This window comes from Cornus florida, unplaced genomic scaffold (assembly GCF_030987335.1).
Source record: "Cornus florida cultivar Cherokee Brave unplaced genomic scaffold, ASM3098733v1 CherokeeBrave_3.0.0_Hap2_Chr09, whole genome shotgun sequence".
Taxonomy (NCBI): domain Eukaryota; kingdom Viridiplantae; phylum Streptophyta; class Magnoliopsida; order Cornales; family Cornaceae; genus Cornus; species Cornus florida.
The window spans coordinates 86,548,398-86,568,775 of NW_026775579.1; the positions used below are offsets into that span (position 1 = coordinate 86,548,398).

A 20,378-nucleotide genomic window follows, 5' to 3' on the forward strand; every position below is an offset into this window, starting at 1 on the left:
AAAATAGTAAGAAGTGTATATTGTTGCTATGCAGATGAAAATCTGTGTTCCAAATGAAATGGTTTGATCTGTACCTTGTTAAGCATGGCAGGTACCAAAATATTCTATGATGTGTTCCCTGCTCACCTGCAAATAATCAAATTGGTAGTCACTGTTGGTTGATTACTACATCCGAATTGACTCGGCTCAAAATTCAAATCATGCTTTTGTCTGTCTGTCGGTCTGTTATAGATCATCATTATCATACTTTTGTCTGTCTGTCGGTCAGTCATAGATCATCATTATGAGGAATTTCAAATACAGGTCTACATAAATTAACTAAACAAGTTTTGACAAGGATTATAATAAGCTGTCAGTCTGTCACACATGCCCAGGGCCGTAATTGCGGTCTGGGTCGCCAAATTTAGTTACCCATTCCATGATTCAAACATTGGGCCCACAATTCGGCGAGCCCATTGGAGGCCCACAATAGCCAAAAATGTAGTTTTGGCTCTCTGAAACCATTCTCCCATTGGACTTTCTCAAAATGTGTGTATATATCTATCTATTAAAATTGAAAAAAAAAAAAAATAAGTGCGGTATATTTCACTATGTGACCCATAAAATCTAAAGATTGTACTTTTACAATAGCAACTATCCTTAGCACAACTCGAAAAAAAAAATGACTTTTTGATGAAAGCAGAATATAATTTCATTTGTTATAACGGAATGAGGATAAAACGGATCATATACTTATTTATTTAAAAAGAATAACCAAAATACTATTTACTGATTGTGTGATTTAGATTTTTGAAAATAGTCGTCTGAATATAAAAATAGTTTTTGAAATTTGAATGGACATTGGCCGTAGTAGACTTGGCAAGTAATGAAATTTATCCAGAGTCGTCATCGGACCGATAGACGTAAGAGGCGGGCTTTTGCACTGGGCCGACTCTCCTCTAACCCCACTAGAACTTCATACAATATTGTTGCGCACACTGGAAGCTTTTTTAGCCCACCAATCAGCGCGCGAATTTAACAACTCAAAGCCTTTCCACGCTCTTTGAAGCCGCGTGCACACCACTAAAGTATAAAAGCAATTACATCGTAATTTCAGCACACTATGGTTCTATTTGACATGCGTTTTGTTTTTGTTTTTGGGTTATTATAGTGTCGATTTTGGCAACAAAAACATGTTTGGTGCAACCTTATTTTATTTTACACAGTGCTTAAAACACTTCGTGAATAGTGGCCCAAACCAAAACACAAAAAAGATATTTTTTCTTGTTTTGACAATTGTTCATGGCCCAAAACTATAATTTTTGTTTCCGACATTTTCATATCAAAACATTTTTCACAAAAGTGCTTCTAATTTTTTTTTTGTTTCCAAACACTCTTACAATAAAAACATTGTTTTTATTTTTACCCAAAAACAAAGTCTTATGACCAACCGCCCCATAAAGAAGCTATATAGTACACCATAATTCCAGTGCACTACACGTTTCAAAAGCGCGACTGTGATTATTTTAGAGAGAGAGAGAGAGGCTGTCCAGCAACATTTGTCTCTCTCCTCTCTCGGACGTGTCGAGCTTAGACGCTGCTACTGCCTCCGTAGTGGGGTTTGAACCAACAGTGAAAACCCATCAAGGGTTCAAACTATCCTCACTCACCCTCTCTCTCTCTCTCTCGGTATCTGATGTATTTGGGTTCTCTGTTGAAGCTTCAAGTGAACTGGGTAATTAATTTGCACCGTTTATTTGGCTTTTGATTTTCCACTCATTGTTATTTTCTATTTGTTCAATCTTGGACTTAAAGTTCGTTTCTTTTTCCCCCAAAAATGTGTCTATTTGGTGGTCAATTTTTATGTTACTTCATATAGCATTATTAAGTTGTTTATGGGATTGATGTGTCATTTTCTTTTAATTACATAAGTTTTTTTTTTTTTTTTTTTAAAGTGCTTTGATTACATGAGGTTCTACTTAATATTCGAATTGATTCCATATTGTACAACGGGATTATATGCATCTCTTTTTTCTATGCATGCATTGATTGTATCTATTTCTGTCTGTGTCTATGCGTGCATGTATATAGATTGTTTATCAGTTTGTTTTTATTTGTGATGAAGTTTATCATATCTTTTTTTTTAATGGATATATATATATATATATATATATATATATATATATATAAAATTTTGGGATTCTATATATTGTTTGTCAGTTTGTTTTTATTTGTGATGAAATTCTATTTATTTATTTATTTTTTTCTTAAATGGAAATATTTGGATATAGGAATCTACTCTTGTTTTGTAACTTGCACATCAAAATGTCAATTTTTTTTTAATACCATGAGGTTCTATTTAATATTCGAATTAATTCCATATTGTAGAGTGGGATTATAACATGCATCTCTATCTCTGTTTTTCTAGGCATGCATTAATTGTATCTATTTCCGTGTTTCTCTATGCATGCATGTATATATAGATTGTTTATCAGTTAGTTTTTATTTTTGATACAGTTTATCTTTTTACTTATTTATTTATTTTTTTTAAAATGGAAATATTTGATTTTTTTTTTTTTTTTTAATTTTTGGTAAGCTACTATTATTATTTTTAATTTGCACATCAAAATGCCATTTTTCTCATTAGCACTAAGTGTACTAGTATTTTGATTTGGTATTTCTACATGGTTGTTGTGGTCTCCTTGTTATTCTGGAGAAGGAATCTTGTACTATTGTTTCTGTTCTGTGTTTGATTTATTTATTTTATTTTTATGTTTACATCACTATCTGTGAAGAACATAATAATAGTTCTTCTTGTAGTGTAGAGATTGGTGGGTTTAGGGGAAAACTAAATCAATAATAGAATCTTGGGATTGTGAGTTGATCAATGCAAGAATCAAGATGTAGCATCTTCCTTGAAATCTTATTCAAATCTGTTTGATTTTGAATACTTTCCTTTTTATATAGTTAATAGCAGAACCATCTTTGGCTTATTGTATTTGCTTTCAATTTTCAAAAGAAGCAAAAGCAAATTTGGTGGGAATTCTAATATATTTTGCAAGAATTTTCCCATTAATGGTTCAGTTTCAAGAACTGAAACAGTTTAAGAGCTCATTTTTTTTTGAAAATGATAGCGAGGCCCAATAATTTCCTCTAAATTATGATGTTTCTGTCACCACGGATTATGCTTCATCTATGCTCTAAACCTTTTGAAGTTTAAAAATCCGGCAACGGCTTTTTGACTTCTACTGATTGCTTTTGGTTTGGTTTGGTTTTTTCTCAAATTTATCTTCTGATATTTGCACTCAAACAATACTTTCTTCCACACCTGTGTGGTGCAACCTCCTCCTTACAGTTGATGTGTCATAATCTTATAGGATCACAGGCCTTTTTATAATATTAAATAAATAAATAAAAAACAAAAAGAAAAATAAGCTACTTTGCGGGTGGGTCCCACTACTACCAAGTGGCATGATATGATTGTATTCATGCTGATTCATGCCACATTAGCTGTAAGGAGGAGGTTGCTCCTCATGCGTTAGGAGGTAGAGATTTTTCTTTCCACTCCCCTTTTGTACTCTTGCACAGTTGCACCCCCTTCACTTTCTTTTCCCTAAAAAAAAAAAAAAAGAAAAAGAAAAAAAGTCGTCCTTTAAAAGCATTCTCATGCTCCACCATTATCCCCAAAACTAATTTTGTGCTCAACTATGAAGAATAATTTTGTCATTAATTTATTAAAAAAATTAAGCAGAGTGCAAGAGTACAAAATTGGAGTGCAAATATCATTTTCCTTGCATATGGATGTAATTGATTATGCTTGTTACCATTAGAGATGTATTTTATAATTTCTGCTTTATGTTTTTCATTTATCTTTCTTATATTTTAATTATCTTATTTCTTCTTTCTTTTTCCTCTTCTTGTTTTTTTATTTTTTTATTTTTGGTTGATAGTAGTTTGACTGTTAATCTCAAGTATAAAATTGCTTATTACGGCTGTTACTGATTTTATTTGTTGGATATGACCTGTTGGAACTTTGATTTGCAGAATATGGATTATACGAAGATTGATGTTAATGGCAGGGATTGTATCGAGAAGGAAGCTGATTCATCAGTGACTGGTCATTCAGGAAACACTAATTCTTCTGATGAAAGGGTTAGACACCGGTTAAGGGATGGGGGTAAGGTGGTCATTGGTAATGGGCACAGGAGAAGTTTGGCCTCGAGCCCTCCAAATGAAAAAACTAAATCCCACAATGAATGTACAGTATCTGCATTGAGTAGTTCTTCTTCCAAGAATGCTCATTTGTTTAGCGGAACGGTGGCACACAAGACCGTCAGATATAATGACAAAGATCGTTTTCATTCTCAACATAATGGGAAAGGAAAGGCTTTGTGTATTTCCCAGTCATCTGCCTGCCAAGAGGATCGTCCTGTTGTAGATTTGATGCAACAGAAGAGGCATGCTCAAGAATTCGAGCAGGTTTTCCCACGTGGAGCATTAAGAAATTCTCAAGTGGAAGAAACTAGGAAGGTATTAATATCTACTAATAGATTTTCTTCTTTAAATGGCATGGGATGTCCTTCAACGGCATCAGGCAGTGATCGAAAAGGTAAAGGTGAAGAAAAAGTAGTGGATGCTTGTAAAGGTGATTCAGGTTTTGCTCGTGGTAAAGGAATTAATTTTGTCAGTGATTCTCAACCTAATGCTGGAAAGTTAATGTCTGCATCTATAAATTCTATTAGCTCACATAGAGTTACAGGTCGAAAAAGATCGGTGAGAAGCGGATGTGAATCTCCACATGACATAGTGAAGGCCAAACAGATAGCTGAGAAGCGAAATAATTGTCGTATTGATCTTGAACATAATGATTCCTGGATTGTGGCGTCCAATTGTCCTCATAGAGTGAAAGGGAAAGGGGTTATGGATCATCATTTTTTAGCAAAAGAACCGCGTACTAAAACTACGCATTTGTCTACCAGGTATGACATTTGTGTGCCTTTCTTTGGTTAAACTATTTCTTTTGTTTGTGATTTTTTTTTTTTTTTTTCTTTTTCATTTTTGTTAGTTAGGAATCATGATTGTGATTGTAATGCTAAGTTGCTGCTAAATTCTGTAGGATAATTGGAGTTATCTATTGATCTTTATCTGTTTCAGTACTTCCCTAAAGGCCATTATTCTGTATTCCCATACCAATGAAGGGTTCTGGTTGGGATGGATTATGTATATGCCTAAACCATGGTTTTATTTTGAAATGGCATTCTGATGCTTGGCAGCCAGAGCACTAATAAATGCTCCTCCTCTAATAATTAGCAGAATCCAACTTTTATTCTGTATTTATGTGCTACAGTTCTGTCCAAACCTTTTGGGATCCTTACATGGATAATAGTTTAAGTGAAAGTCTGAAAATGTGAGATGGACTTATTTTTGTTGTTATTATTAATTTTTTGGTGCTATTGTTGGTAGATGTTTTGGTGCATCAACATTATCTGTCCTCTTAGTATGAGATATTCATATTTCATAATTATAGGGATAATGAAAAGGCCAACAGGATCAGTGATGTCACTAGAGATGCATTCGGATGCTTTGATGGATTGGGTGGATGGAGAAGTATGCATAACCGTATGAAGAAAACAACTCTACCCTTGTCTGACGAGGATTGGCGTCTTTCCAGGAGAAAGGATGACTATAGTTTTGTTCATCAACATCACAAGAAAAGGGTGTTGAGAAAAAATGATGGAGATGGAGTTAGTAACAACACTGTTAATGATTCTGCCAAAGACTGGGATCAGGACTTGTTTCAGCATAAATCTGCCTCACCTGTAGCTGAAACAATATCTCATATTATGTCTCAGTTGGATGAATTTGATGCACAGTGTCATGCTGCAATCTCACTTATGGAAAAGAAGAAACCAAGCTCCACTTCAAGCAATCATGTCCAATGCTCTACATCAGGTTCGGCCAATCAACCCCATGAAAACAGTTTGTTGAGAAAAAATAATGAGGATGGAATTTGTAACAGAATTGGTCATGATTCTCCCAAAGACTGGGATGCAGCCTGTCAGCATGGGTCTACTGCAACTGTTGCTCAAACAGCATCGCGTATTATGTCTTATTTGGACCAATTTGATGAGTGTTGTGATGCGGCAATCTCACTTATGGAAAGAAATAAGGCAGGCTCCACTTCCGGTAATCGCGGTGAATCCTCTAGAGCAGGTTTTGATGATCCTCAAATCACTTATCTCGGCGCAAATATAATTCAGAATCATCAGCGTTTGGGCATTTCAGATCCAGTTGGAATAAGAAACATTGCCTCTCGAAGTATAGGTTGCAGTAGAAATGATGACTCAGATGGCAGGGCAAGACAGGTAGAATCGGATGAGATGTTGGCTCGTGAACTCCAAGAACAATTTTATTATGAGGTGCCAGAATTTGCAGAGGTTTTTTTCTGGCTGTCTTATGTCTTAATTTTTTCCTTATTATTATTATTTTTTTAACTTATGGACTATGGTGAGATGCTTTATATCATTGTCTTGTTTGTGTTTATTCTACTATGAAAGATTAATGTGCACATAGAATTGGGATTGCAGTTGCAGGAAGATTCATGGCATGCTTTTTATAGTGGAAGCCGTCATGTATCTCACCGTGTAAGTGTGCCTCTGCATATGTCATGAATCGTGACCCTCTAATTATATACAATTGTCAACTAGAATGTCATAGAGAGACAAGAATGTCAGTTGGTGAGAGCAGTTTTTACTTTTTTAGCAGTTTTTTTTTTAAGTGCTAGGGCCAATAATGTAAGAATCTTCTAGTTTCTATAAGAATGTACAATCTTTCCCATATTTTGGTATCTTTCAACTCTCTCCAACAATCCACAACTTACTACTTTGAAAGACTAGAACTAACTCTTTCCCATATACCACGTAGACATCCTTCTTAGTGCTTGCGTGTCGCCTGCGTGGCGCAACTTCCCTGCAATTATATGGGGTGTTACATAGAGCTCTTTAAGAAAAAAATGGCCAAACACTATTTTTTAATTAAATTTTATGTTAGTCTGGTTTTTTTGAAAATTTACTGCATTTTTTTTCATAAAACCAGGTCAATTTTTTTTAATCAATCTAAGTTACTGAATTTTCCTTTGGCTGTCTGTTATTATATATATATATATATAATTATAATTACTTAATCAGATGGTAGATGTATGTGCCTGCCTACGTAGGTTTTAAATGATGACTGATGCCTTCTTTTGCGATGCAGTTGCAGGGTATTAATATTGTGGATGCGCTAGAGGCATTTACTAGCAGAGTGGCTGATAACTTGCTTCCAGTTCAGCGTGTTTCCAATCAGTGAGAGAACTTTTTATATTTGAATAGATTTATATTTTTCTTCATTATAAACAATTATTGTTCATATTGGAAAAAAGATGCAGCTTGTGTTTGCCAGGCAAGTACCGAGTTCTAGCACTGTTCTTTACTCAGTGTTGAATTGACTGGAGTGTTATGATTCTGATTTTAGAAGTACCAAAGTTTCTACGTACTGCTTTCAGATGCCATTTTTTTCCCTTGTTGGAGTTGGCATGAATGAGCATTTTGTCCTACATTAGTTGCACAAGCAAATGCCAGGATGAGCATATGAAAATTTAAATGAGTTATTTCACAAGCCTCGGGGGCATTTTAGTGTCACCTAATTTTCTTTCACTTTCTTCACACATCCAATTACTCTGTTTATACTGGAGTTTTTGAGGATTTACCAGCTGATATTTTTTCACAAGATTCTGCAAATATGTACATTAAAAATCCTCTAGCCTGACTCGTTTCATAAATTTATCTGTCTGTCATTGCTGTGTCATCTGATCTATATTTTTCCAATTGATGAATGGAGTTGCAACCTTCCAGGAAATTTCTTTTTCTTTTCTTTCTTCTTCTTATTTATTTATTTATTTATTTGTTTTTTATTTTTAATTAAGACTTTTAAAGACTAGTATTTTCAGCTTGTATAACTTTTTTTTTTTTTTTCCCTTCTGGTCAGACATTATGAAACGTTATTGGCTCTAGATGAGAACAACAGATATGTTGGTGCATCTATTGATCAGATTAATGAATTGCCACAGACAACAGTTCAGGTAAATACTTGAATATTACACCTCGCTTTTTGTTGCATGTCTGTTCTGAGATACAGGGCAGTAAGTAGATCTTCAGGCTTGCTTGCTATTGATTTTGTTCTGTTTCTTTGTCATGCAGACTGATGGTTTCGAAGAACCTTGTGCAATTTGTCTTGAAACCCCAACCACTGGAGATATTATACGCCATCTACCTTGCTTACATAAATTTCACAAAGATGTAGGAACTTGTAACCTTTTCTTGTTACAATTTATTTCCTTTTTATGAGAAGCCACCAAATATCTAACCTTTCTAACCCCCTCCTCACAGTGCATTGATCCATGGCTCGGAATAAGAACATCATGCCCTGTTTGCAAGTCTTCCATCATTTGATTTGCAGTAGGGGTTCTTATGCTTCATGTCATGATGTTTTTGCTTCAACTGAAACCAAAACCTTGAAGCTATATTATTCAAGGTGCTAAGGTAATCATAGATGCAACTTTTACTGACTTGAAACTTTTGGTAATTTCAGATCTGTGTATACTGATGGAGTGACTAGTTTGATTTTTGTCTGTATGATCTCTGAGGAGAGGGAAAAATAATCTTTAGTGTATATATGTTATTGCCCTGAAAGTTGTTTTGTCTGGGATATGCTTTTGCAAATGACTTATAGAGGTCAAGATATGATATGTGCTTGACATACAACCAAGCTTTATGCATGACATTTATGGGTTGTTTCATTGCCCTTAAAAGGCAAGAAGTCCCGCTTAAAACCTCACATGTCAAAATCAGCCAGGTTCTTGTATTCACAGCCGTTGATCCAAGGAACCCATTGTAGTCATTCAGTTCTTTTATTTAGTGTGTTAAAATGTTATACATAACACCAGCAAAGCATATGCATTTTTATCCGTTAGCATTAAACACATTCTAACCCCTCCCCCTTCCCTTGCATCATTTTTTACTTTTATTCGCGTTGTGTAGGCGATGAAGGTGGTGGTGCAGAAGAACACGATTTCTCACTCCCTGTTATGTCTTTCACTTGTGAAAATCCCTTTTTTTTTTTTTTTTCTTCATTGTTTCTACCACTTAAATGAGCAGTGGTGTGGACTTCTCTTCTTTTCATTCACCTTGCCAACTGGAAGTTGCATCAGTGATGGAAAATGTAAATTGGTGGAAAAGAATTAATGGACTACTGACGTAGAAAGTTATCTGGACATTTGATGAGCTTGGAATTAGACTATAGAGGTAAAAAGTTATCTGGGCATTTTATGAACTAGGAATTGGATTGTTCCAAAGGCTTTTACAGGTGTAGTATGGGCATTTGCATATGCTGAACCTTGGGGAGTGAGTACGAGACATTAGCCTATGGGTTGACTTGGACTGATCCTAACTCAAACTGGGTCAAATATGGTTGGTTCGTAACTACAATAGATGATGCCACCATCTAAGCAGAAGCTGACCAATTCCCACTATGCCCCTGGTCCTCACTTCCTGGTCCAACAAAGGCCAAGACCCAATTAGACTTGCAGGAGCATCAAATAGAATGATCAAAATATGATAGGATGGGAGAATTTGTCATTTTCCTTATATTCAATGATTCCGGAGAAATATTTTTTTCCCAAGTTCATTTGAGAGGAAAAAAAGAAAAAAGAAGAGAGGAAGAATTAGTTTTCTTACATTTGGTGAAATGTCTGAATCCAAATCAAATCAAACGAACAAAGATTGAGATCGAAAGTGGTCTTGGACATGAATGAATTAACAAAACGAATAATCTTTAAGAATCGATGCATGGTAGACTCTCAATGCTTGTAGCCATCAATGCATTAAGATCGAGGCTTTTTTTCAATCCAAAAATGTGCAGAAGAAATTACAAAGGAATGGAATCTGCCGAGCTCATTTTTAGAACCATCCCACAGAAACCCGTTCTTCACCTTTCAATCACCGGCCATTAACTTCCCTCACCCTATCCAGGAATGGAATGTGTGTTTTTTTTGGGGCCGTGCTTGGACAATATAGACTATTCAAAAACAAAATTTTTTTTTCTTCAGCAAGTCAAACATTTTAAAAAAATAATGTTCTTAGACATGAACTCAAAAACAAGTTTGTGATTTGGTATAAGCACATTCCATCATGGAATGGGTGATGCAGGGGTCTCACAAAATCATTCTTCTTCTTCTTCTTCTTCTTGCCCAATGTTGAAAATTCGCTGGTTTACGTTACCATCTACACGTCGTATCCGTATCCTCAAAACTTGATTCCACTGAGGAATATTGACGCCGTATACGCCGCCCATGGGATACATGAACATCTGATTCCTGTTGACTGCACTGTCACCCATTACAAACGAAATTTCATATCGACAGTCCACAGATGGTGAACCGCAGCTCCAGGCAGCCACTTGAGCAGATTGATTATCCCTGTGACATCGGCTGGAGATAGTAATTTGATGACATTTGACGTGTCCAAGGCTTCTAGTAAACCAATCGCGGTCATTTTCAGCATTTCTATGATACCATTTAGTCTCTGAATTTCCTCGTTAAGCGCTTGCACTTGGCCTTCTTCTCCGGCAGCCAAATTTCTTAAAATTTCTTCTTGTTCATGCCTCCTAAGTAATCCATTATCGATGGCACAGCAGAAATTCCTAATTTTTGCCCATGTGGGGTCCTGAATCTGTATTAAAATAACATTAATGGAAAAAGAAAGAAAGAAAAAGAAAAAGAAAAAAAAGAAGAAATTTATATATATACCTCTAGAATTGGACCCCATGGACCAAAATTTGGGTCTTCCGGGGGGCCATCTGGAATTACATTTGGAATTGCAGGGTTGTCGTTTGGAATTGCCGGGTTGTCATCTGGAACTTGAGGGTTATCTGGATCTTCAGGGTTAACCACCGGGACAATGGGATGAACAAAAACATTTGGAACCACAGCAGGTTCTGCATTCACATCATCAAAATCTGCAGGGTTATCAAAGTCAGCAAACTTTCGTTTCTTCCTGACTCTAGAATTCAGTAAACGGAACGCTGTCGGCTCCAGAAGTTCTCCCAACACTTCACTGGTAGAATTTCTGTAGTTGTGAATAACAGAAACTAGAAACTTTAGGGTCTTCATGTCAATATCAGTTATGCTGACCTGGCTACAAAACATATGGAAAGGCTTCAATCAGATTTTTTGCAACAAAATTAGTATGCATATGTATAAAGAATGCACATATATAAAGAATGCGTTTGGTGCACCAGTCTTTGTAATTTTAAAAACCCAGACTGACAAGCATGAGGACAAGGGTTTCAATATTAGAGCAACTATTTTTTTTACAAAAATAATGCTAAAAGTTAAAGTTTCTCCAGTCTTTCCCTCCTAGCACTCCACATAGGGACCAACATTGCATAAAGGCAAAATCATTTATTGTTCACTTATTTTCTGCAAATTAATGTAAATTATTGATTGACATTGTAAAATCAAGTAGGTGAATTATTTGAGATTATTCTTAAGCAGTGTCATTTAGTCACATAGGCATCAAGAAGTCAAATATTCATTTTCAATATAGAAGCTCACATATCATAGTAAGAAACTGACTACTTACAGAGACTGAGAAACAGCAGACATAGCAAAGACCGGTGCAGCAAACGCATCAGATTCGCACACTCTCAATGGTTCATCATTGAAGCTCTCCACGAACTCAAAATATTCAGTTACAATTCTTGTTCGACAACACTTCTCATCTTATCCGAAAGCAAATTTAGCTGGAATCCTTCCATAAGCAAGGCTACAAACATAATTGATGACAACTTAGATCCGCTACTGCCAACAATGGAACTGTAAGCTTGATCTACCGTATGTTGTGGACAACATGTAAGAATCATGCAAATTGATCTTGCAATTTCGCGTAGAGCACTACCAGGAACAAGAACCGAATTTGAAGAAGCCACAAATCTCAACAATAAGCAAAGTTTATCAATAATGTCAGTCACCATGTCTATTTCAGCATGACGCACCACAAAACACCAAAGTTCCATAACAATCTCCCAGCAAAGGAAGTGAGGATGCAATAAGTTTTCGAGCAGGAAGGATTCCATTTCACCCCAAGCTGGACTGGAATAGACTACAGTCATGAATGTTTTCAGTGCGTGCAGAATGTTAGAAAACATAGGCTCATAAGCTAATTCCGGGGTTTCACTAGAACCATATAATATAGGAACTTGCAAAGCAAGGACGGAAGAATACACCTCCTCATCAATTAAAACTTTAAAAAGCCATCCAAGCTTTCTAGTGATCCCTAGTATTACATCTTCTTCAAGATCAGCAGCACTTTTCAGAAATCTAAGAAATAAAGCAACCCGACCAAGCAATAATATTCTTGCTCCATGCATAGCATCACAATTTAAAGAAAACATTTTATCGATTGAAGAAGTCCTATAGTTACTATTCCGACCTCCAGGGATAATCATTAAATCACTTTCATCAATGAACAACCAGTCCAGAATTTGGAACTTGTGTTCCTGTTTCACTTGAAAGGAATTTAATAAAGAATTCAGTAAATGGAACGCTGTTGGCTCCAGAAGTTCTCCCAACAATTCACTAGCAGATTTCAGGAGTTCCCCTTTACTCAGTGAGATTCTGAAAGTTGAGATCATCAGGACACATAGTGTTATATCCCTGTATATTGAAAAGGCTTGGCATGGGTATTGGGAGGATATTCTTACTGCATTAATCAGGTAAAATTTTATTGGTAGGAATATCCTTTTAGCATCTGCCACAGAAACCGCTTCCTTCAGCACAGAAGACCAATTCTCAGCTGCACATCTTAAAGATTCATTTGCCAGTGAAATTAGAGTGAGAACAATGTCAGCCACATCCACCTTTACTGCTAAAGCGCCATTGCCAAGCTGAAGCAAGGTAACCACAACTCTCCATGACAAATTAAGTATAGCCACAAGACTCCCACCATCTTTAGCTGCAAGGATACCCAATTCACACAAAATTTCTATGCACCGAGTTGCTATATTGATAAAATGATTTGCATTATCGGCCCCTTCAAAATCTATGATGTTTTTAGCTTTATCAATTCTTGAATTGAAGAAATCCCAATTTACATCATCAGAATACACCTTGCAAAGTCGGATCACAGCATCAAGGACTCCCAGTGCTATCTTCAGTATTTCCAAACCAAAAGCACGAATTCTCTGTTTGGTTATGATAAAGGACAACACTTAGCAAGTGATACTAACTAGTTTTTCGGATTGACAATAAATTATGCTGGCAGATTAAGTTCTGAATTCTGGAAAATAATAAGATTGGTGTTTCAAATTAAGATCATGCTTAAGGTCAACTGAAGTTCTAACTGAATTTGGTGCAACATGTTCAGTTCAACCAGCCAGTATAGAAGAACCCAGGTTTGAGATCGAGTTTGATTTGACAAAGAATATTGTTCAAATTGAACGATACTGATGGGGAAGTACATGTACACTAAGTAACTTACAGGAATCCAAGTCTACATTGAAGGAAATACTGCCTTTTTGTCATAATTACAATAGGTGAAATGAAGGGGAACCAGAGACATACTACTAAAGACTAATACATATCCTTAGTTTCACCAACATAACTATGTGAAGCTTGGTTCCTCAAGCTGAGGTCATTAAGAAACTGAGCCTTATACTGAGGTATTAGAATGGTTCATCCAAAAAGTTGATGAGGTCGTTATGAAGCTGAGCCTATGAGTTCAGTTTCACCCAGTGCTAAAAGGTTCTTTTCCTTACTCAAAGTGCATAGTTCTCAAAGAGCCAACTCGTGTGACTGCAAAATTATAATATATGGAAAAAGGCTGAAACCGTTTAACAACATTTTGAACACTAATTTTGCATCTAAAAGATAAAGAGAAAATTAAGTGTTTCCTTGTTTCTACCAATTTCCCTAAGGAGTTAAATATATTTTGTACTTCACATGCAATTTATGTCATATGAGATTGATTTAATTTGCTTGATAACATGTTAGTGGCAACTCTCTTAAACAAAATTTTCTCTACCATGAACGGGCACAGAAATAATAAATGCAAATATTTAATACCTTAATCACCAATATTGAATCCTTAGTCAGATTTAACTGTTCGATAGTGAAGTTCTCAACAATAACCATCAACTCCTTGTCAACTTGAAGAGGATATCTTGCTAGAGCCGAAAAACTAGCAGCAGAGTAGCTCAACAAATCCAAAAGCAACTGAAAAAGAAAAGTTCAAAGCTGTCAAATAGAACTGGATTGGCCTAAATGCATTAAAAACATGTCAATGCAGATAAACTAATGCCAGACCTTGTAAATTTTCAGAAATCAAAGAAAACACGACCAGATTACCACTTGCAAGAAAATAAATAAAATCACGAATATTTATACAACAAAAGAAGTTACATAAGATCTCATCTATGAAAGAGGAGATGCATCGAGGAAGAAAGAGATGTTTTTAACATAATGAATGATGGTAGGTGATTAATTCGAAGAAACACAGATGAAGTTATAATGAATGATGGTAGGTTATATTCAGTTATAATGAATGATGGTAGGTTACATACACTTCATCCGTGTTTCTTGAATTAATCACCTACCATTATTCATTATGTTAAAAACATATCTTTCTTCCTCGATGCATCTCCTCTCTCCTTACCCTCTATACAAATTAGTCTTCCTCTTGTTATTGCTGCATTTATGGGTCTTCGTTGTATATGTCCATACCACCTAAATCTACTTTATTTTATTTTATCAACAACATACATCACTCCTAATTTTTCTCACTTTGATTAATGACCTTATCTCTTCTAGTCACTTCTACCTCCATCTTTACATTCTCATTTCAACTACATGAGCTTTTTATTTTTAAATTTATTTTTTATTAGTCCAAAGCTCTGCTCCATATATAATAATAGGTCTAATAATTGTTCTACAAAATTTTCCTTTTAACTTTTTGTTATTCTTTTGAGGGCAAGCCTTGGCACAACAAGAAGGTTGCTGCATTGTGACTTGGAGGTCACGGGATCAAAAGAAGGAAACAAACTCTCCTCATTGCGGAGGTAAGACTGTGTACATCTGACCTTCCCCAGACCCTCGCAGTGGCGGGAGCCTCTTGCACTGGATTTGCCCTTTTTTTACTTATTTGTTATTCTTTTATCACTTAACACACCACAAACCTGTCTCTATTTTGTCCAACCTGATGCAATTCTACTGATAATATCGCCATCTATCTCGCTCTCTGGTTATTATAGATAATCCTTTGGTTTTGAAGTGTGACCATTTTATTATCAATATTTGAATCTTCATTAAGTTTACATTCCATATATTCAGTTTTAGTCCTATTAATTTTTAAACATTTTGATTCTATTGCATTTCTCCACAATTCTAATTTTATTGTTACGTTTTCTTTAAAGGAAAATCCAATAACCCTATGGCATTGGCACACACCATGCACCAGAAAATGTTTCCTTGTTATTCTTTTATGATTTCATCTTAAATTACCATGCATAAATATGGGCTTAGAGCTTGGTGTAATTTTACATTTATAGGAAAGTCACAAGTCTCATCACATATGGTCCGAGATGCTGACTACGTTTGTTCCAAACAATTCAATAATACAAAAGAATACAAATGTCATTTCCCCGTTCATGTCCAAACTTATATATCTACTGTATATAAAAAAAACCTTGGCAAAATTTAGATGTATGTATAGAAAAGTTACACCACAGCTATATATTTGTTCTCAGCAATATAAGAAATTAAATACAAACTCAAAACAAAAAATGCCAATGCAAAACATAATGCCATTTTTTTAATGTGCATTAGGTAAAAATAATTTAAATAGAAAAATTAAGTATCTAAGAACTTAAAGAGGATACAAAAGTATGGAAAACTGAGTATCATCTCCTCTGATTTCTTATAAACACTTTGCTTCTTTTAAGTTCTGTCAACAGACAAATGATATTTTTTCCCAACGATGAATCCAGGAAAGCATGGCTAGGAAAATCCAAATTTAAGTATTTTATGAGTTCAAGGAGATTGGACTGAGAAGCAGTTGCATGAACAGATTCTAATACATTATTCAACATTTTGCAGAATAGGAGTTAGTATTGAAGTGCGTTTATTTTCTAGTATTAGTATTTTTATATGCCATAGTTTAATATGATTTATAACACAGTAAGTTATTTAAACAAGTAGCACCATTTGCAAATGATATCATGGTGTGCATATGCCTTGATATAATCATACTTCTAGATTCAATCATCCAATATATATTCAGTCAGACATATATGACTCTGAGAAAAATGATAGTGCAATATTGATTTAAATAAAGAACTCTACAGATTTTAATGGATAATAACACACTTCAAATTTAGATAAGCCAGCTTAATAATCGATGAATAACTATGACCAGCACCATCTCGTCCAATTTCTCAAGAATGAAATATATCAAGGGGAATTTTGGGTCCAGCACTAGCTTCTTCCTACATGAAGCAAGTTGACATAAAAACTACTTGATTTGAAAAAGAAAAAAGGATAATGCAAAATGAAGTTGGCACTCCTCTTTGCATATTTCTGTGAAAAGATTTGTTCTCAGATAACTAGTTGAGAGGAGAAAGTGCTACTTTTAACTACAAGAAGTTGGCATTTCTTCCTACAACCTAATACTAAAAAAAGGAGGAAGAAGAAATCATACAAATTGTAAAATCGATCTTTTAAAATTAGAACTCAATTTCTGTCAAATATCATTCACCTGAAAAAAGAGGTTACAATGTTCTTCTTCCTGAGATTCATCGGTTGACATAAGTGTCATCTTCAAATGCTTTCCACACCATATGCTTGCCTGATTATTAAACTGAAGATATTAAAAAACTTTTTGCTGCCAAGTTCAAGAAACTAAAATATATCTTCTGTTAAGATAATTATTCAATAACCTAATGAAGTAAATACAGGCCGGAAAAAAAAAAAGATCTACCTTGGTCCCTAGGGCAAGAAATAGTCCAAGACATCCGGATATGTCTGATTCTAGGTATTTGGCAGCCACATGTACAATAGTTTTGTTTAGCATGCACTGAGAAATGTCCAAACATGTGAAGTCTTCCCAAAATATCTGGTCCTTTGTTAAGATAAATAATATGATAAACAGTGGAGAGCAATCAAATGATACGTAGAAGAAATTACACATGGAACCATGGCCATTATATAATTGACAATCAATGTAGGTTGTTTAACTATAAGAGTGTACAAATGTGAGTTGTTGCTAACTAACCATACCATCTCATCTTTTGGAACACTAAATCGATAGATTTTGAGAATGGAATTTCTCACAATTGCTTCAGGCCATAGTAACCACGCATGCAACATTAAAAAAAATTATAAATATTAGGTAAGAAGATTTTTTTTGAGGAATCAAGAAGATGAGTTATTTACAGAGAGAAACAACCAATTATTACAAGTAAGAACTACTGTATGATAGCTTTACTATATATTTAATAAAATTTCGAATTGGCAACTCAATTATTTTCTAGAGCTTTCTCCTTTTTAGATAATTTTTCTTTTATACTACAATTAATTCTATTGCTGGAATAATAGCTTCTTGAGAGGACAAACTTTGTGAGAACAGGATTGTGGTCCAGTGGTGTTACTGTTAGCCTTACTTCTTACAAGATAAGAAGCACAATACAGTATCACAGTTCCAATGCAGGAGCATCACCTCATGGTTGGTTTTCCATTCAATCCTTCAACTCAATCCTCAGATCCTTTCTAGAAGCCAATTTTGACTACAGTTCACCATTTTCATTCCAAAAAGGGAAAATGTCAAATAAGTCAATTTGCCTTGTAAAAAGTTACCTGGCTTTTGCATGCATCACTTTATTCATTTCCCTTCAATTATTTTTTATTTCGTGTATAAAATAGAAAAGGGAAAGAAAAGAAAAAAGGAAGAAGAAAAGAATAGAAAACATAAAACGACGAAAGATAGCAACCAATGTACAAAACATGGAAAAGGGAAATTCGTTCAAAATTTGAACACAACACCAAGAAGATAAAAAACTAAAAGCCAAAATTTGTGTGTGTATGAGTTGGGGGGGGGGGGGGGGGGGGTTGTGACTTATACAGAACAAAATTAACATTTCGTAATCAGAACTCCATAAAACAGATCAGAGTTTAATGACACAACAATTTATGAAGTTGGATTTGTCATCTTCGCAGTGTGGAAAAAATGCAACTAATAAGTAATGGGTCTAATAAAAGTAAGCCACTTACTGGAAAGAAATATAATGTTCCAATCAATTCAACTAAATAGAAAGGAAATCTTTGAGATTGTATTTAAGGAATATCTTACACTTTCCATACTGAGTGCATAGAGTAGTTTCTGTTGCACAAGATTTTTAATTTGTAAGCTACAAAAAACTGCTATCCCTCCTTTCTTGGGACCAAATGCTTGAGTTTTAGATTAATATTTGTTAAATTTTAGTCCTTTAAGAAGATTAAGATGCTAGATATGCCCAACTCCAATGTGCACAAAATTTAAGATGTACATGCAAGAGAATGAATGACATGTTATAGTAGGAGTGGTAGGCTGGATACTGTGAGAGATTCAATAAGAGAAGCCAATTCAGATTTCCCAGATATATCCAACTCCCCAAGTTTGCTAATCAGTTGAACGCGGCTCTCAACAACCTGTAATATTCAGAGTGTAATTGGATAAAAACAGAAACAAGCAGAAACTATTAGTTTATTCTATTGCTGCAAAATTAAAAGTTCATTCACAAATCTAGAGTATACCGGATAAAAATAACATAGCAAATATGTAAAGATATTAACCTCAAGCAATTTTTGAGATAAGATGACAAATTTTATTACTATAATTTTTTTTTTTTTTTAAAAGATACCCCTTAGGAATAAAGGACTTTGTCAATCTGTTCAAACTGCATTTACATGCATGCCATACTACAAGGGTCAAAATTGTTGATAGTAGTAATAAATGGCACATTCTCAAGTTGCTTCCTAATGGAGAAATGGTAAATATGTCTCACATCATACATTATATGTAAGTAGCACTTTGAAAGTGTGCAAGGCCTGCATTGTGGATTATAAATTAAAACTCAAACTAGTAGACTCTACTGGATTAAGCTAAAAAAATGGAATCAGGAAAAGATTGTAGCAAATTAGTAATCCCAAATAAAATTAAACTAAATGACCTTGCAAAACTTGACTCAAATTTCCGAGGAGCAGTCCATCAATCCATATACAGGCATCAAGGCTCTATTTGGTCTCTTAGAAAATTTTAAAAACTTAAAAATATAATAATAAAATAGAAAAATACTCGTCTATATTTATTAGAACCTGAGAAAGCAAACTCCGATTATATCTAGTCTCTGTCTTATAGAACTATATGGCTTATTAGAGCCTTTTTCATTTTGGAAAAAGAAGCTAATACAACTGAGAATGTATAACACAGCGATATAACACGCAAATGAAAAGCGCACACAAGCTTCAAAGGGATAGAATGAACAGCTAATTTCCTAAATTCTCTACAAATTTCAGTTTGATTGCAGATAATTTGGTTGGAAACAATAGGATGACAGAAATTCAAATCAAATCCGTAAAATCGATCCGGTTGAACTGAATAACAATTTAACACAGTGATATAACGATAAATATATTCATCTGTAAACTAATTGACTTACACAATAGGAAGATCTAATGCAAGCATATATAAATGAACGACACGAATGAGATTAAACTGTGCTTAAAAATGCAACGAAGCTTACATCTGTCGCTTTGATGGCTTCGAGTAAGCTCTGCAAGTCGTTATTCAAGTTCTCTCCAGCCATTTCTATGTCTCTCCCTCTAAAATTTTCTCTCTCCTCTCTCTAACACTCTCTTTGGTCTCCTTTATGTGTTCTCTCTCTAGATCTATTTTTCCCTCTTTGCTTTCCCGCCTTTTCCAGGCTGAAGAAGGAGGAAATTTTTTTTTCAGAGATATTCATCAATTTCCCGTTATATTTTGATTTTATGGTTTTTGAGGCCTATTCTCAAAGAAATACGATTTTTCCCCGAATAAAAAAATTTCTTTGGGAAAATTTAACCATCCACTTAAGTTGAGGACTCCAAATTCTTTTCTTTTTTCAAAATGAAAATTTATTCTTATTATTATTATTATTTTTTAAAGTTTAAGTAAACACATCCGTTATGTATTTAAATACTTAATCTCTTCGTTTAAGAAAAACTCGGGTAAGAAATTATACCATCATCTAGGCTAGAGTCCATTAATTTTTTTTTTTAATTTTTTTTCTCCTTTCCT

General features: G+C 34.7%; 3 protein-coding genes across 6 annotated transcripts; 1 reads left to right on the forward strand and 2 right to left on the reverse strand.

Moving 5' to 3' along the window:
• Positions 1–1,492: 1,492 nt before the first annotated feature.
• LOC132274882 (uncharacterized) lies at positions 1,493–9,143 on the forward strand. Of its 4 annotated transcripts, XR_009470536.1 has the most exons (9): positions 1,493–1,714; positions 4,024–4,958; positions 5,507–6,416; positions 6,537–6,623; positions 7,234–7,322; positions 8,005–8,098; positions 8,217–8,315; positions 8,406–8,558; positions 9,057–9,143. XR_009470536.1 is itself a non-coding variant. In XM_059776230.1 (8 exons), exons 1-8 carry the CDS (start codon positions 1,676–1,678, stop codon positions 8,466–8,468), a joined length of 2,316 nt encoding a protein of 771 aa, XP_059632213.1. In that variant the 5' UTR covers positions 1,493–1,675; the 3' UTR covers positions 8,469–8,719. The 4 variants fall into 4 exon arrangements, 3 of the variants coding, with proteins under 3 accessions (XP_059632213.1, XP_059632214.1, XP_059632215.1); XM_059776230.1 differs by lacking the exon at positions 9,057–9,143 and having other exon boundaries at positions 8,406–8,719; XM_059776231.1 differs by lacking the exon at positions 9,057–9,143 and having other exon boundaries at positions 6,567–6,623; positions 8,406–8,719.
• Positions 9,144–10,412: 1,269 nt separating this feature from the next.
• Positions 10,413–13,535, reverse strand: LOC132273077 (uncharacterized). Its single transcript, XM_059774110.1, has 4 exons — positions 13,464–13,535; positions 11,771–13,257; positions 10,823–11,210; positions 10,413–10,745 (listed from the first exon to the last, which is right to left on the reverse strand). Exons 1-4 carry the CDS (start codon positions 13,533–13,535, stop codon positions 10,413–10,415), a joined length of 2,280 nt encoding a protein of 759 aa, XP_059630093.1.
• Positions 13,536–14,070: 535 nt separating this feature from the next.
• Positions 14,071–17,400, reverse strand: LOC132274883 (uncharacterized). Its single transcript, XM_059776233.1, has 3 exons — positions 17,046–17,400; positions 16,824–16,913; positions 14,071–14,287 (listed from the first exon to the last, which is right to left on the reverse strand). Exons 1-3 carry the CDS (start codon positions 17,253–17,255, stop codon positions 14,093–14,095), a joined length of 495 nt encoding a protein of 164 aa, XP_059632216.1. The 5' UTR covers positions 17,256–17,400; the 3' UTR covers positions 14,071–14,092.
• Positions 17,401–20,378: the final 2,978 nt, after the last annotated feature.